The sequence below is a fragment of the Monodelphis domestica genome, chromosome 8 (assembly GCF_027887165.1).
Source record: "Monodelphis domestica isolate mMonDom1 chromosome 8, mMonDom1.pri, whole genome shotgun sequence".
Classification (NCBI taxonomy): domain Eukaryota; kingdom Metazoa; phylum Chordata; class Mammalia; order Didelphimorphia; family Didelphidae; genus Monodelphis; species Monodelphis domestica.
In genome coordinates, this window is record NC_077234.1 from 248,127,986 (window position 1) to 248,144,128 (window position 16,143).

Below are 16,143 nucleotides of genomic sequence, written 5' to 3' on the forward strand. Positions count from 1 at the left end.
TCACTTAACCCCAATTGCCTAGCCTTTATTTACTCTTCTTCCTTGGAACCGATCCTTGCATTGATTGAAAAGCAAAAGATTCTAAAACCTTCTAAAACAAAAATGAAGTCTAAAATATAAAGTCTTTAATGTGTTATTACTGATGAATTTAAAATGAAGTTGAGTCTCATAAGACTAAGTAAAAATGCATTTCTGGGTGTTTTGTCCTCTCTTTGGAAGTATTTTTTTAGCTCAAAATGTGGAAGCTCTGTATTATGATATCCATGGTAATCAAGGGGAAGGACAAAGCATGTACGTGACTTTGTTGCTTTGTGAGGACAAATACAAGGAGAGTATTCCACACAGAATAAAGAATGGAAGCTTTCTTGTTTTATTTGCTCAAGTTTTGAATAGTCACGACCTAGACTGTATTATGGAATACATTTTATGCTAAACAAATCGCATTCAGGATTTGTTTTTTCCAATCTTATACTGAAGGTTGAGGAGTGAGATAGGAGGTAGTAGGAGGGAGAAACTACGGCCTGATTTGACTCCTTAAAGTGTGTAATTTATTGAATCTATGCGTAACGAGTCATTTTTAGGATGGTCACCTATGGCTTCCCATTGGTATGGTTCCGGTGAAGTTTTGATTTTAAGATTTCTCCAAATATGGCTAACTAAATGGACAACTTGCCACTTTATTTCTGTCATTTGAATCCATTCTCTCCCTCAGGAGGTTGGCAAATAAGAATCTCTGGAATGGCTAACCAGAGAAGCTGTAAGTCGCAAGCAGTATGTACTAAGCTATTCTCATCATGAATGATTAGTATTAATATTTATACTTTTCAGATAAGTAAACTAATAAACAGGGAAGAATATGCTCAATTAACCAAGTCAATAAATGGCAGGACTAGAACATTACAGCTTTCTGACTTACTGACTTGAAAAAGACTTAAACAAATGACAATAGCCCTGGGATGATAAGGATGCAATTTTCAAATATCCATATACTTTCTACTACCCATGTGGCACTTCATTTAGTTTTAACTTCTCCTGGGTGAAGCCTTGTCCTTATTTAGGCTGTGAGACATTTGAGGACAGGGGCCATATCTTATTTATCAAAAACTGATCAGGGGTATCTATTTCCATCCATAATAACAGAAAATGTATTTTTTAAATAAACATACTTTTTAAACCCTTACTTTCTGTCTTAGAATTGATACTAAAGATCAGTTCCAAGTCAGAAGAACAGAAGGGCTAAGCAACTGGTGTTAAATGACTTGCCCAGGATCACATACCTAGGAAGTGTCTGCAGGTAAACTTGAACCCAGGACCTCCTATCTCCAGTTCAGGTTTGCCATCCTCTAAACTACCTAACTGCCTCCAATTTGTGTTCTTGATGGTCATCATATAGAATATACACTCATTAGCTGTGAGTGTTTAGAACGGGAATGGTCTTTGAATCTTGGTATTTTTCCTATTTTGTCTGAGATATCTTGGGGAAAAAACCCAAAGTAAAAACTGTCATATTAAAAAAGACTAAAAAATGACGATAGAATTGGGATGTTATTGGAAACAATTTTCAAATATAGAAGATATAGAAGTGCATTTTGCTGAGAGTAATTGAAACAAGTGGAAAGGTTATTATATTTTATGATACTTAATAAATATTTACATTAAATTTATATTAAATCAATAGAAATAATAAATTAAAATATAATGTACTTATATATTATAAATACATATATATGCATATGTATACATATGTATATGTATATGTCTGTTAATATACTTTGCTGAGTAACTGAAACAAGCAGAAGGAAATTATATTTTATATTATACTTAATATTTATATTTATATTAAATTAATATGAAATAAATATGAACAATAAATTAAAAATATAGTGTAATTATATACTATAAATATGTATATATGTGTATGTATACATATGTATATGTAGGTATATATGTATGTGCAGGTATATATGTATATGTGGTATATATATTTTAATATGCTTTGTTAATATACTTTGTTACTGTTAATACTGTTAATATACTTTGCTGAGAGTAATTGAAACAAGCAGTAGGAAATTATATTTTATAAGATACTTAATATTTATATTTAAATATTTAATCAACATGAACAATACATTTAAAACATAATATACTTATATAAGTATTTAGGTATCTATGTATGTGTACATGTGTACATCTATGTGTGCATATATGTGTAAGTATGTTGATATACTTAAAGACTAGGCTGAGTGGTATGCTTGTGAGATCAAGAGTGTGTGTGTGTGTGACTGTGTTGTGCTTGTCTATTTTCTGGGGTACAAAAATCTAAAATATTTTTTTTACTCTAACCATGAAAAATGCAAATGAACCAGGCATATGTTGTAATAAGGAACATAAGCTTAGTGTAATGGCTTATTAAGAGATGTCTGGGAGCTTTAATGTAAATCAATACTAATTATAATAACTGGTATATAAAACTTCATTTCTTTATTTTATATTGTATTAATACATAATCTTTATATTTCATATAATTATAATATCCTATTATATACTCAAAATATGTATAGATATATGAAAAACAAATAAGTTTTCCAAATATCTAAATTTATTCCCAACAACAACCTCCAGGCATGGTTATTACCTGCCTTTTTACCAGAGAAAGTGAGGGTGAGAAAGGCTCGAGTGTCCTATCCAGGATCAGAAGGCTACTCTGTCCAGAAGACTAGACTGTCCAGCCCCCTCTCTATCTCCTCTGTCCCGCCCAGCGGCCCCTAAGGACCTAGAGCTCCTGGGCTCTCGTTAGAAAACATGGCGCCCAATTCCCCCGATCTCCGCCCTAAAGGCCATTTCTTACTCCGTGGAAATCTTGGCTATGGTGTCGCAAGAACTGTACTCCACGCCGGTAAAGATGTCCTTGCACTGCCCCGTCCGGATGCCGTTGAGCCAGTCTCCCGGCGTGCGGAAGCCGGGGATGTCCACGCTGCTTTGGTCCAAGAGAAGGTTTGACGGCCTGGAAGAGAGGAAAGTCATCAAGGCTTGGGGCGAAGAGTCAGCGAAGGCTCGCGCGGAGTCTACAACCCGGCAGCAGCGTCCGTGGGGCTCCTCGGCTCCACGTGGCGCCCCTGCTCGTTTGTGGGATTTATCTGCCACTTAGGGCTCATCTGTTCAAGCTGGCAGCTCGGAGGAAGCGCCTGTAATCATCCTGTCTAAGGAGCCCGACGACTCAGCTCGCGCCTGCATTTTAAATCACTGAAGCTGTGCCAAGGCAGGATATATAGGCTGACATTATAATCTAATTTGTTTAACCATTAGCAAGGATGATGCTCATTTAGGGTATATTTATGGGAATAGACAAGAAGGCCCAAATATTGGTCTGGTTGCTTAGGAGATACGTCTTCTTCCCAGCTCACAGGCTGCCCTCTGAATGTTCATTTGCAGATATGATTCACTCGGCTTTCAGAAGGCTTCTTTGAACCTTCCAGGCTGCTCTGAAAGGAGACTGTGAAGTCAGCAGAGCCTGGCGGGTGTTGCTACAAAGAATGTCACAGATTCCATTAAGGAATCATACCACAAAAGGAATCAAAACTGAAATGTAAATAGTGTGAAGTGAAAACCGGCCACCCTGAAACATATGAACTAAAGGCAGATCCAGAGATACCTTTTCCAGATAATTTCAAAGGAATGAAAACTAGATGTGTACTTTTTCTTTTAGCAAAAATAAATGAAAAACAAAAAAACAAAAATAACTCATTTGACTACTTTCTCATCTCTGAAATTGCTTGTGAGAATGGTCTATACATGATTTGACCAAGGGCAATGATGAAAACATAAAAGATAAAAAATTGGGCTTTCACGGTGGGTTTTTATGGTCAAGCCGCATCATGGTGATGTAATTATAAATTACCATTGTGCCTTTTTTACTGTGTTTTTCTTTTAAAGAGCATTTAGCAGGGCAGCTGGTAAACTCAGTGGATTGAGAGTCAGGCCTAGAGATGGGAAGTCCTGGGTTCAAATCTGACCTTAGGCACTTCCTGACTGTGACCCTAGATAAGTCACTTAACTCCCATTGCCTAGCCCTTACCACTCTTTTGCCTTGGAATCAAAAATAGTGTTGATTTTTAGTGGAAGGTAAGGCTTTTATTTATTTTTTTTTAAGAGCATTTGGCTTCACAGAATGAAGACCTCAAAACTTTATGATAGTCACAATATTTTGAAACATTTTAAGGTTTGATAAGCATGTTACATATATTATATCTTTTGACCCTTACAATAACTCTGTTAGGTAGGTGCTTATCCCCATTTTGCACATAAAAAACTATGTTGGAAAGAGGTGAAGGGATTTTCCCAGAATCTTCATAGGATTAAAAATCTAGACCTTAAAAGATCTTGGATTCTGCCTAGTCCAGCTCTCTCATTTTTTAGATGAGGAAACTGATCCCAAAAGAGACTAAATAACTTGCCCAAAATAATATGAATAGCAAAGTTCTGAGGCAGGTTTCAAACTCAGATCTTCTTGGCCCTAAGTCCAATATTCTGTTCATTGTTCATAGATTATCCCCAACCACATAGTTTTATCTTTTATTAAAGAGAATTTTCACAATGGGCAATGAAGGTTTCCTAAAGTGCATGGTGGACAAAACTAGGGGGTGGTATATTACTATTTTGACTTACATATAAGAAGTGGCATAAGAAAGACTGCAAAGAAATAAAAGATCAGAGAATAAGGACGGCTGGTCTTGAGGGCAGAAAGTAAGGCACACCAGAAGGTCCAAATAAGTGGTGCAGTGATTCCCACAAAATGATGAGATCTCTATGAATTTATATGAAGACATGGATAGTAGTTGCACAGGATAGGAAGCTATTGATGAATTATTATCTGCACTATTGGAGAGGTTATCCCCACCAATGAAATTATGGATCTACAAAAGTCTAAAAAAGTTGTTTCCATAATGGTAACTCCCCAACTATCCACAAACTCTAGAAATAAGTCAAACCAAAAGAACAGAGAGAGAGAGAGAGAGAGAGAGAGAGAGAGAGAGAGAGAGAGAGACAGAGACAGAGACAGAGACAGAGACAGAGACAGAGAGACAGAGAGAGAGAGACAGACAGACAGAGAGACAGAGAGACAGAGAGAGAGAGAGAGAGAGAGAGAGAGAAAGAGAGAGAGAGAGAGAGAGAGAGAGAGAGAGGGAGGGAGAAAGAGAGAGAGAGAGAGAGAAAGAGAGAGAGAGAGAGAAAGAGAGAGAAAGGGAGGAAGGGAGAGAGAGGAAGGGAGGGAGAGAGAGAAAGAGGGAGAGAGAGGAGACAGAAAGAGAGAGAGACAGAGAAAGAGAGTCAGAGAGATACAGAGAGAGAGAAGAGAGAGACAGACAGACACACAGAGAGAGAGAATCATTATTTCCTATAAGAAGTCTATTATGAGGCTGCTAGACATGGTGTGCTAAAGAGAATGATAACAAGAGAAATTAAGCCAAATTTCAGTTTATAGGAAACTTTTATCAAGGAGTCTATTATTTCTTGGTAATACATCTTCCTATGCCCATAGCCCCATCAGCAACTAGGCTCAGGGATATTTTTGTTTATAACTTTTCCACCATAGAAATGAGAATGGAACTAATAAATTCATGAATCTCTGTTGAATTGAGCTTGACATCGGGAAAAATGCCCCTGCGTTAGCCAACAGATCATTTATTTGTAGTATCCTCTGAGTAAGAGAGGTATTGTGGCCCAGAACATAAAATACCAACCTGGAGTCAAAAAGAACAAAGTTCAAGTCCTGCTTCTGACATATATACACACAACCAAGTGACTCATCACTTAACTTAGCAGCATTCCAGACAACTCTGAAACAATGCAAAATACATAGGAGTTGCTGATCTAAATGAGGGAAAGGATTAGCAGGGAGTTTACTCATATGGATGAAATTATAGGACTAAATCAAAACTGAAACAAAGAAAAAGCAAACAAAACTAAACTTAATTAAAACAAAGAACGAGACCCAGAAACAATCAAGCAGGTGTCTTGAAAATTGTATCTCAATAAAATATTCTGGGAAATTACTGATAGGCTGACTCAATTATACCCATTCTTCCTAGACATGATAGGAGAATCCTGCCAATTTATTGCTTCCAAATTCAGAAATAGAATTACAATGGAGCTTGGGATTCTTTCCCTATGTTAGCTTTACAGCTACAATTCCCTTCTATCATTACTATTATGGCCATATTTATAGAGATTTATAATCTATAAAATACTGTAACTGCATTCTCGTGCTTGATCCTCACAACTGCACAGAGTGCAGAGTGATTTTGTTTTTGTCCATATTAGTGAGTTTATTGGTGTTGGGAACTCAATGGTGAGGAAATCTCCTCTCCTTGTATAGATTGGCAACTGCTTTTCAACTTAGCATCTTAGAGAATTTGGGACTCTGAGAGGTAGTTTACCCATAGTTGCTCAGCTCTTCTTAGCAGAGGAAGTACTTGCACTGAGGTTTTCTTTACTTGGATGCAAGCTCTAGAGATTAGATTTCCTCTTTTCCTAATATTATTATTCTCATGTTGGAGATAAGGAAGTTGAGTCTAAGAGAGGAGAAATGTCTTGCTTATGGTCAAATAACTAGTAAGCAGCAAAACCAATATTGAAACCCAGATATTTTGCTTGTAAATCTAAGGCTCTTTTTATTATCCCAGATCTCTAGGGGAAGTATTAAAAAAAAATCTAGGTGCAATGGTGAAAATAGAACATTTCTGTTCTCTCTGTTCTGTCTCCATTCCCATAAGACTAGGCTGTCTTACTTGCATGTACATTTTTAATAAAAGACTTAACCTTCTCTTATCCCTATCCATTTCTTCATGGCAGTCAGCTTTTCTCTGAATGGAAAAAGGGCTTCAGCAAAACGCGAGTTTTATGTCATCTTGCTTCTTGTTTATCTGCCCTGCACATTTGTTCACTTTCTTCCTCTCTCTCCTTTACTAATTAATAGTCCAACCTACCTCTTGTTTGACCAGAACAAAGTCCAGACTAACTGCCATCTTATGTAGCTGTTGAATTTCCGTGTTCTTTATTTTATTACATGATTTGGCACCAAGAGAGAAAAGCAAACCACATAATGGCTAGATAATGGGGTAGTCTAGTTAATTAGATTTGCCAATTAATGATGAGATTAATCACTTCTATCATACAAAACTCCAATTTTCATATTTAAAGAGTAGTCAGTGTTGAACGCTGACCCACAAGCATGCACTTGGCCACATTCAATAAATGATCAAGTCCTATGACTCTACTTCTATAACATCTCCCATATGTTTTCTTCTCTTCATTCATGATGCCATAACCAGATGTCTTTATAAACCTAGACGACTGCAATAGCTACCTCCTACCCAGGCACCTATCTGTCTTCTTTCTAGCATCCATCCCTTCACATTGCTACCAAAACAATCTTTCTCACCACTGTGAACAAATCACTTTCCTAATGGCCAGTAGGATACAATTCTATTTGCGTTTGACACTCCTGGTCTAGATAATGAAAGACAAATACCTTAGCCAAGAATTTAAGGAGGGTACACAGGGTTAGCGGGCATAAGTAGACAAAGTTCTAGTAAAGGAGACTATTATGGAACATTCAGACAAGTACAAGGACCACAGGAGAGAGCTGTGTAATGAAAACTTTAGTGTCATGGAAACCTATAAAGAAGAAGGCATCCAGGAGGAGATGGTGGTCAACAGTGTCAAAGGTTACAAAGAGATCAAGAAGAATGTTGATTGAAAAAAGACCATTAGATTTGCCAAATAAGAGATAACAGACGAGCCTTTGAAAATGCAATTTCTGTTGAGTGAGCTTAGAAGCCAAACTGCAGAGAGTAAAGAAGAGAAAGAGATGAGGGAACGTGGAGGCACTTATTGTGGATGGCTTTCTTAAAGGAGCTTGGCCACAAAGGGCAGAAGAAACATTGAATGACAATGATCAGGGATCAAAGTATCAAATGAGAGTTTTTCCAAGGATGGGAGAAACATTGGCATTAAGAAGCAAAGGGCAGCCAGGAAGGAACAAGTAGACAGGGAGAGATGGAAGGTAAGTGATAGAAGGGACGATAACAGAGTGGAAAATCTGTTGGAAGAGATGAGATATAATGAAATTGCTTGTACATGGGGAAGGGTTAGGCTTGAAAAGGATTAATGGCACCTTTTCATGTGAGATAGGGATAAATGAGGAGAAAAGGGCAGAAAGGATGTGAGTGATAAGAGAAGAGGGAAAGAGGAAGAAGCTTATGGGAAGTGTCCTCTTTTTTTCTATAAAAATATGAGTCAAAGATGAGAGGATAGGGGTGGAAATGGGAAGTTTGGGGAGGGGTGAAAAGGTTTGGAAGAGCCACTGTGAAGAGTGAGATAGTGGGTTCATTAGGGAAATAATGGGAGACAAAGTGTCACAAGAACAACAAAAACAGATTGGCTAGAATAATAAATTTATAAAGGAGAATCATGTGTCATGAGGTTGGAAAAGTAGTTTGGGAGACTTTAAATGGCAAGGCAATGAAGTGACAATGGTGAAGAAACCTATGGATGAGGAAAATAATATAAAAAGGATCTCTAATGGGAGGGAAATCATGATACTGAAAAAAAGAGAACAAAAGTGACATATCAGAGAGGTAAACATTTTAATGTCCTGCCCAGCTCTGGGGGTGACTTTTCATAGTTTTATTGTAAAGAAGAAAAAAAGAAGATGAATATGGAGGTTTCATGTCCTAACATCTTGCAGATTTCGACATGGATCATGAATTTGAATCCTCCTTAAGTATGATCTCTATGATTCTGGCTAAATGTGGCTGCTGATTCAGTTCAGGCTACCCTCTAGAGTTGCCACAGAAGAAACCAAGAGCCTTGGGTACAAAGCTCAAGATGGCCCTTATGCCTCACCTCTGACATGATCTCTGATTTTTCCAATCACACAGTACCCACAGCTAAAGATGGGCTAAGGCTGTGCTCTTTGGAAGTTTTCAGAAAATCACAAATTTGGATTAATGAAATCAATTCTGGACCATTTTAATGAACAATTAAATTAGGTCTGTTACTTAACTTAGACATTCTTGTAAAATAGAATCAATTATAAAATGATTGACATGGAGATATATATTATATAACAACATATGTACAACCTTTATTTTATTACTTGCCTTCCTTGGGAAGGGAGACTGAGGTGGGAGAGTAGGAGAAAACATGGATGACGAAATATCAGAAAAAAATCCTAAAAAAATATATTAACGTAATCTGGGGAAATAATTTCATTAAAAAATTAAAAGATAACAATATTCTCACAACTCTAGCCTCTGAGACCCCAGATCAAAGAAAGACAGGAAGGTGGTTAAAGAGGAAAAAAATGTCCCCGCGAAAGGATCTGTTATCAAAAAGAAGTTTGCAATCTGTGTAATTATGAAATATATCCCCAAATGGTACAGAAGTAGAACTTGGTGACCTGCTGGAAGATACTCAGAGGAAAATAATGGTGGAATAATAATGGAATAATGGTGGTTGCCTTGTTACTTGCGGTGTTTTGGAGCACTTAGCACGGTTCCTGATATTGAGAAGGGGCTTAATAAATGTTGATGAGTTGGTTGAGACACAACAAGCATTGTAGACAAGAGTTACTGTGAGGTTTCAGCACGGCTCCTTCTGTATTCTTAAATCTGTATTTCAGATGATAGCTGACATGAACATTAAAGGACTTCACTCGAATCACGCACGCATTCACTCTGGTCTGTTATTCTAATCCTCTACTATCCCTGTAAGTGAATGGGATGCTCTCCCACACCCCTTGTGCTCTCCACCATTCAGTGCTAAAATCTAGCTTCCACTCATTCCCCAGAGTTTGCAGTAGCAAATCAAGACCTCCCGATTAAGGGATGTAACAAGATGGGTGGTTGGTGTTTAAAAGAATTTAAAGGAAAAAGAAAGATTCTAAATTATGTAAGAATTGATTAAAAACAAAAGGGAAGAATTATTTAACGTGTGGTTGGCACGGATGCCTTTCCATGATCTTATGTAGAATGGTCTGATATTTCATACGGGATATCAAGTATTTGTACTGCAGGGGTAAGTGACGGCTGCCTAACTTGTTTGTTTGCTTTTGTCCCATTGCCTCAATTTGCTGCATCATGAAGGGTCATACTGTGATTTTCAAAAATAATTGATATGTCACTACTCTGCCAACAAATATCACTGGCAAGATTTTTAGACTGGACAAAAAAAATGCTCTTGAGCAATTAAATAAAATTTAAGCATATTATTTATTTCATTTTTCATAAAGTTCTATTGGGATTTATTTAATAATTGCACAATATATTAATGTAGTACCATAAGTAGGTAATTTATAAATAAGTGGCTATATTGTGAGGTGGTAAAGTGGACAGAATATTGGATCTGGGATGCTTAGGAAGATCTTACTTCACGTCCTGTTGCTGATTCTTACTAACTGTGAAGCTGGTTGATATTGCTTATGTTTAAGGCATTTTTTTCTTTCAAATTTGCCAGTTGATACTGACTAATATTGGGAGTTACTGTGTTTTTTAATTACTCATCACCTCAAAAGGCCCAATTTTCACGAAGTATTTAGAAATTAGAGGACAGCAATACACAAATGAAGATTTTTCCCTGTGAAATAAGCTGTTTTTAATAAAATTGTAGATTCAGAACTAGATAGAATGACCATAAAGGAGATCTAGAGCAACACTTCCATCTTACAAATAATCAGATCAAACTTTAAGTGGTGATAATTTGACCAAGTTTACCAAAAATATTAAGGGGTAGAACTATGGTTTGAACCCAGGCTCCCTGGCCTCAAATCCAGCACTTGTTCTATTGTTATGAGCCTTTGTTATTCTTGCTTAGAAAGTATCGGATGCTTCATAGTTCTGTGATTTCAAAAGCCTTTTAGAACAAGACTCTTTCTGTGTGTGCATATGGACACACATGTGTCTGCGAGATGGATACACACATGTATTTTGCCCTTAATGAAACTAACTTGAAGAATTTCCGTTTCTGTTACATCCAAAGTCAGGCTCTCAGTTAATGGATGTACAACGTTTACATAAAAGAAGGAAAATCCTCCAGCCATTCCAAATGAATATGTCTAGGAAAAGTTAGCCAAAGAGTCATTACTACATGAGCATGCCAGAAGACAAAGCAATAAAAAGCAATCAGCTGCAGAAAATTTAGAAAAGGAAATGATGTGAAAAGTAGGAAAGACGACAGTTTCAGACATCATCTAGAGACGCAAGTGGCACGTATGTCCCTGAATACATGTGGGGGATAAACAGTAGCTGGGGAGCAGCACCTACCTTGGTCCTGCTGTTTTACCCACGAATAGCAGCAAGTTTTATTTATGGTTTTGCGGGTGTGAAGTATCAAACCTCAGGACATTTATTCAGAATATTGATGAAGTGTGCTTTAGAGGAAAGTGTAAGTAAGAGAGTTCATTCCTTCAAAGCAAACTCTAGTGAAAATATGTTTTAAAAGAGCCTGGCTCAACACAGTTTAGAGGAAATTAGTCTAAACAAGTTGAAATGGAACAGGATGCAGAGATTAGGGATTAGAGTGGCCCAACAGAGTTTTTATGTTTCTAGCTTGGATCAAAGCATCACCAAGACCAAAAAAATGACCTAATTTTAATGTAAGTGACCCCAGAATAACCAGCACTGTAAAGTATCATTTTTCCCCTCACAGGGTTTCTCTGAGGATTGCAAGCAAAAATTGGTTCCGTTCCTCCTCAGAGAGGACATCTGGATAGTTTATCAATGAATAGGAATTTGTCTCTCACTGTGAAGAGCCTGTGATGTCTCTTCACATGCACCAAGGGAACTCTGGGCTTTTTGAGCATCTGCGTAGATCGGCATTTTTTTGGACCCATCCCCCAGACAGTGGTCTGACTGGGAAATTTATGGGCTGGATGATGTGCGCCATGAGCTCACACTTTGACTGGACAAATTAGATGGGTTTCAATCCATGCAGCTGTAAACGACGTCCTGCAGAGTTCCACCTGATCTTTTACAGCTTTTCATAAATCAGTACCTACTAGTCACAGACTGTGGTCATTAAAAAGAAATCATGGAAATTACATATTTGCTCAAGGGAAGCAAAAACCGAATGCTCCACCTAGTCTGTCTCCCTCCTCCCTGTTAGGCTGGTAACCCCCCTCCACACACACCCCTCTTGCTGGTTTTCCTAGTCTCGCCCCTCTAGAGTACAACAGAGAAGGGCAGGGTCCGATTTTTTCTGTCTCCTCTTTTTATCACCATGTATAATCCACACCGATTAATACAGAGCACTTAAGGACTCTCCCCACCAACAAAGAGTTACAGATTCCCAGAATAAACATCTAGTGTTTGATGCAATACATATATATATATATACATATATATATATATATATATATATATTTTTTTTTTTTTTTGGTGCATGGAAGCATTAAGCTAACAAATGTTGTCAGCTTCAAGCTAGAGTTCTAAAGGATAGAATCTGAGAGACACTATAAAATGAGCAAAAAATGTGCTGTGACCCCCATCCATTCTCGCCTCCTTTACCTCTCCTCTCCCCCCAAAAAGAGAAGGAAAGAAAAGAAAAAGATAAGCAGCTGCGAATGGTAGAACTTTCCCATACACATTTTCCATCTCATGATGCCAACCTCAAATTGAAACGGGGGACACTAAACCATACATACGGATTCACGAAGCCCATAGAGTGACTTATTTTTAAATGCAGTATTATCTGGGCTTTATTGTATTTTCATTTCTTTTACTACATTTTTATCTTGCTCAGGCCATTCTTGGTCACAAGCAGCATGTTATCACCTCCCCTTCACATGCCCAGTATAATATACTACTATCGTTAGTATTGATTACTATTACTAATTACAATCACTAATAATAATGACTATTAATAAAATCACATAAATACAATGCTTGAAATGCATATTCTTAATAACTATAATGACTAACCTTTATCTAGTTCTTACTTTATGCTAGGCACTGGGCTCAGTTCTTTTATTTAACTCATTTGATCCTTACAAAAACCCTGGAAAATAAATGTTATTATTCCCATTTTTCAGATGAGGAAACTGAGCCAAATGGAGGTTAAAAGATTTACTCTGGCTCACACATCTAGTAAGTGCCTGAGGCTGAATTTGAAATTAGGTCTTCTCAACTCTAGGTTTTCTACTGTACCCATGGACTCACCTAGCTGCCCCAAACGCTATTTTTGGGCAACAACGGCAGATGATTTTGCCTGATGATCCTATATTTTATGCTTAAATTACTCCAAATCACATTCAGATTTTCTCCCTTTTTTTTCCATCATGTGAATGTGTGAGGATAGTGTATATAATATGTCTTTATCTGTTTCTACTTCTACAATTGCATCGAGATATAAACCATGAAGAAAGTTAAACATTATATATTACATAAAGTAATTTGTTTGACTAAAGATTAGTTCAATCTACTTTTCTTTAGCATTAAAATTCCAGGTAGCATCACATAATTTTAATGTCATCTCCAAGAATAATTTTGAATGTCTTTCATTCCCAATAGTCTATTAGTAAATAAATGACACATTAAGGAGAACTTAAGTCATTGTGTTTATTTTAATTATCCCTGGACCTTCAGGATCAGAATCTTTGCAGTTATAGCTATTATAACTGGTTTAATTCCTCCCTGTGGTAAAATGAGCTACTTTGTTCTTTGAGGGGAAAGAAAAGCCACCTGGGTACCTGGCATATTTACTTTCCTCTAAAATGTTCCTATCATATTGACTCAGTGAGAAAGTCACCCTGCTATTGCTATTCTTTGTATTGGAGGTCAAAGTTGTTTCCAGAAACAAAAGCAGATTTTGCTGGAGAGATGAAGAGATAGGATTGTGTCAGGTCATCATTGAAGAAAGTCATCGTTCCTCATCATTACAGTAGTTTGGTTTTAATTTCTGTTTATTTTTTATTCATTGAAAGTTAGAAATTGTCTTTAATATATACACTTCTAAATGAATTTCATTGATACGTGTGTTGTAATTTCACTGAACCAGAAGTATTTCAAATTTAGCAAACGAATCATCATCCTTTTATTATGTCCTATAAACATAAAGCTTGCAAAAACACCAACTTGTCCTCAAATTATCATCAAGGAGAACAAGTGAATTTTGAGGCTTTCCCAAGGAAGTCTAGGATAGATTTTGGAATTAGCACAGAGCTCAGCTTAGCCTCCTTCCAAAAGTACCGTGCTTTTTCCAAGTACTGTGGGAGAATAAGCAGATAAAATGGGCATCCTGTTGATGACATTCACATTTATGTAGTATTTTCTGAATTAAAAACTATTTAAAACCCTGGGAGATGAAAGTGCAATTCTTACATCCATTTCCACCCCACAAGAGGACACTTAGGGTTACAGATGTTTAGTAACCTACTCTTGGTACAAATAGATACTAAACAATGGAGCTGAGAGTTAAACCTTCTCTCTTGATTCCCAATCTAGTTTTCTTTCCCCTCCACAATGTCATTTCTCTGTTGAGCTCAATTTCTTCTTATAAATTATAAAAAATTATAAAATTATATATATATGTACATATACATATATATATAACATATATATATTTAAAAAGAGTCCAAACTACTAAAATTTCTGACAGACACAAACCATTTATATAGTAGCTTTTGGCAATTCTTTGGTTCCATGGAAATAAAATATCCGTCCTTTGAGAAGTGATTACGCTATTCTCATATCCCCTCTATCTTTAACCCATTGCCTAGTAGCTATTTTTAAGACTTCTTGAATGAATTAATGAATGTTGTCTCCACAATCCTAGTTTTAGTCTTTTCTGTAGGTCTAGGTACAAGAGAAAAGATACAATACTTTTGCTTGCATTTGGTTGTCATCCCTCTGGAGTTCTTTCTTCCTGCTATATGAGTTTCTCAACACTATGACGAAGTATTATCTTTATCAAAATACTTTTGTTGGCCAATGTAACTCTAAAAGTAAGTATAAAACTGGCACTAGAATGGTTAATCACATCGAAAATGTCATTTATCATAAGCCTTATTTTATATTCGTATTCATAAATCTTATTTATAGTTTTATAAAAGTATTAGAAATAAACAGTTCTCTCTTTTTTATGGGTGATGGTTATAACGCTTAAACTGGTATTCTTTATATTAAGGATTTGTCAGTGAGGGAACTATATCTGCTGAATTAGATTTTAGCAGCTGTAAGTCTGAGGCCCAGACATTCAGAGATGGATGATTTGTGCATGTTCATTCAGCAATTATGTGTCCGAGGGAGGTTTTGAACCTAAATCGTCCTGACTAAATAGCCAACACTCTCTACTGTGTGTGCTTGACTTTGGCTCTAAATCTATATCATACTCCTTTTTAAATTAATTAAATTAAAATAAAAATTAAATTAAACAAATACATCAAATAAATAATGAATTAAGATTATAATGAAACTAATTAATATTAAACTTAAGAAACGCATTGTTTACTTTTACAGACTTAAGGATTCCAATATACAAAATTCAGCAACTTAATAAGATGTGATGGCTTGCTCCTTTTTTAGAATATACAATGAGGAATTTTCTAGAATTATCAAATTATGCTTTTTTGACTTTTACTTAAAAGTTGGCAGATAGGTATTATTACATTGCCTAGTTCTCTAAGTCAGAAAGATGAGATCAAATCTGGCTATAAATACTTAATGGCTATATCTGAAATTGTGGAAATCACTTCAAACCTCCCTCATCTGTCCTCAGTTCCTTTATCTGTAAAGTAGGGATAGCAATAGCTCCTACTTCTTCTAGTGTTTATAAGGATAAATGAAATAATATATTTTTAAACTCTTTGTCACCGATAGTGCACTATATTAATTTTATATGACTTCTAGCTAGTACTACAACCACCACCACCATCACTATTACTCCTCCTCCCACTACTCCCACTACTACTACTACTATTACTACTGCTGCTGCTGCTGCTGCTGACCCAGAAGATAAAGCTATGTCAAATAAAATTTGCCTTATTAAGTTAATGGATAAAATTAGTATATCCTCTTACACTGTAGGAATATCTAAAAATGTCTAAAATTTTTGGATAAATATATAAGTAGAAAAAATAGCCTCTGA

The 16,143-nt window shown here is 36.3% G+C and overlaps 1 protein-coding gene across 1 annotated transcript in view; it reads right to left on the reverse strand.

Moving 5' to 3' along the window:
* EPHA3 (EPH receptor A3) overlaps positions 1–16,143 on the reverse strand; it is a 397,715-nt gene that overhangs the window by 5,971 nt on the left and 375,601 nt on the right. The window contains exon 16 of the mRNA XM_007500776.3: positions 2,849–3,004. Within this exon, the coding sequence (XP_007500838.1) occupies positions 2,849–3,004 (156 nt within the window). The remainder of the gene's footprint in view (positions 1–2,848; positions 3,005–16,143) is intronic.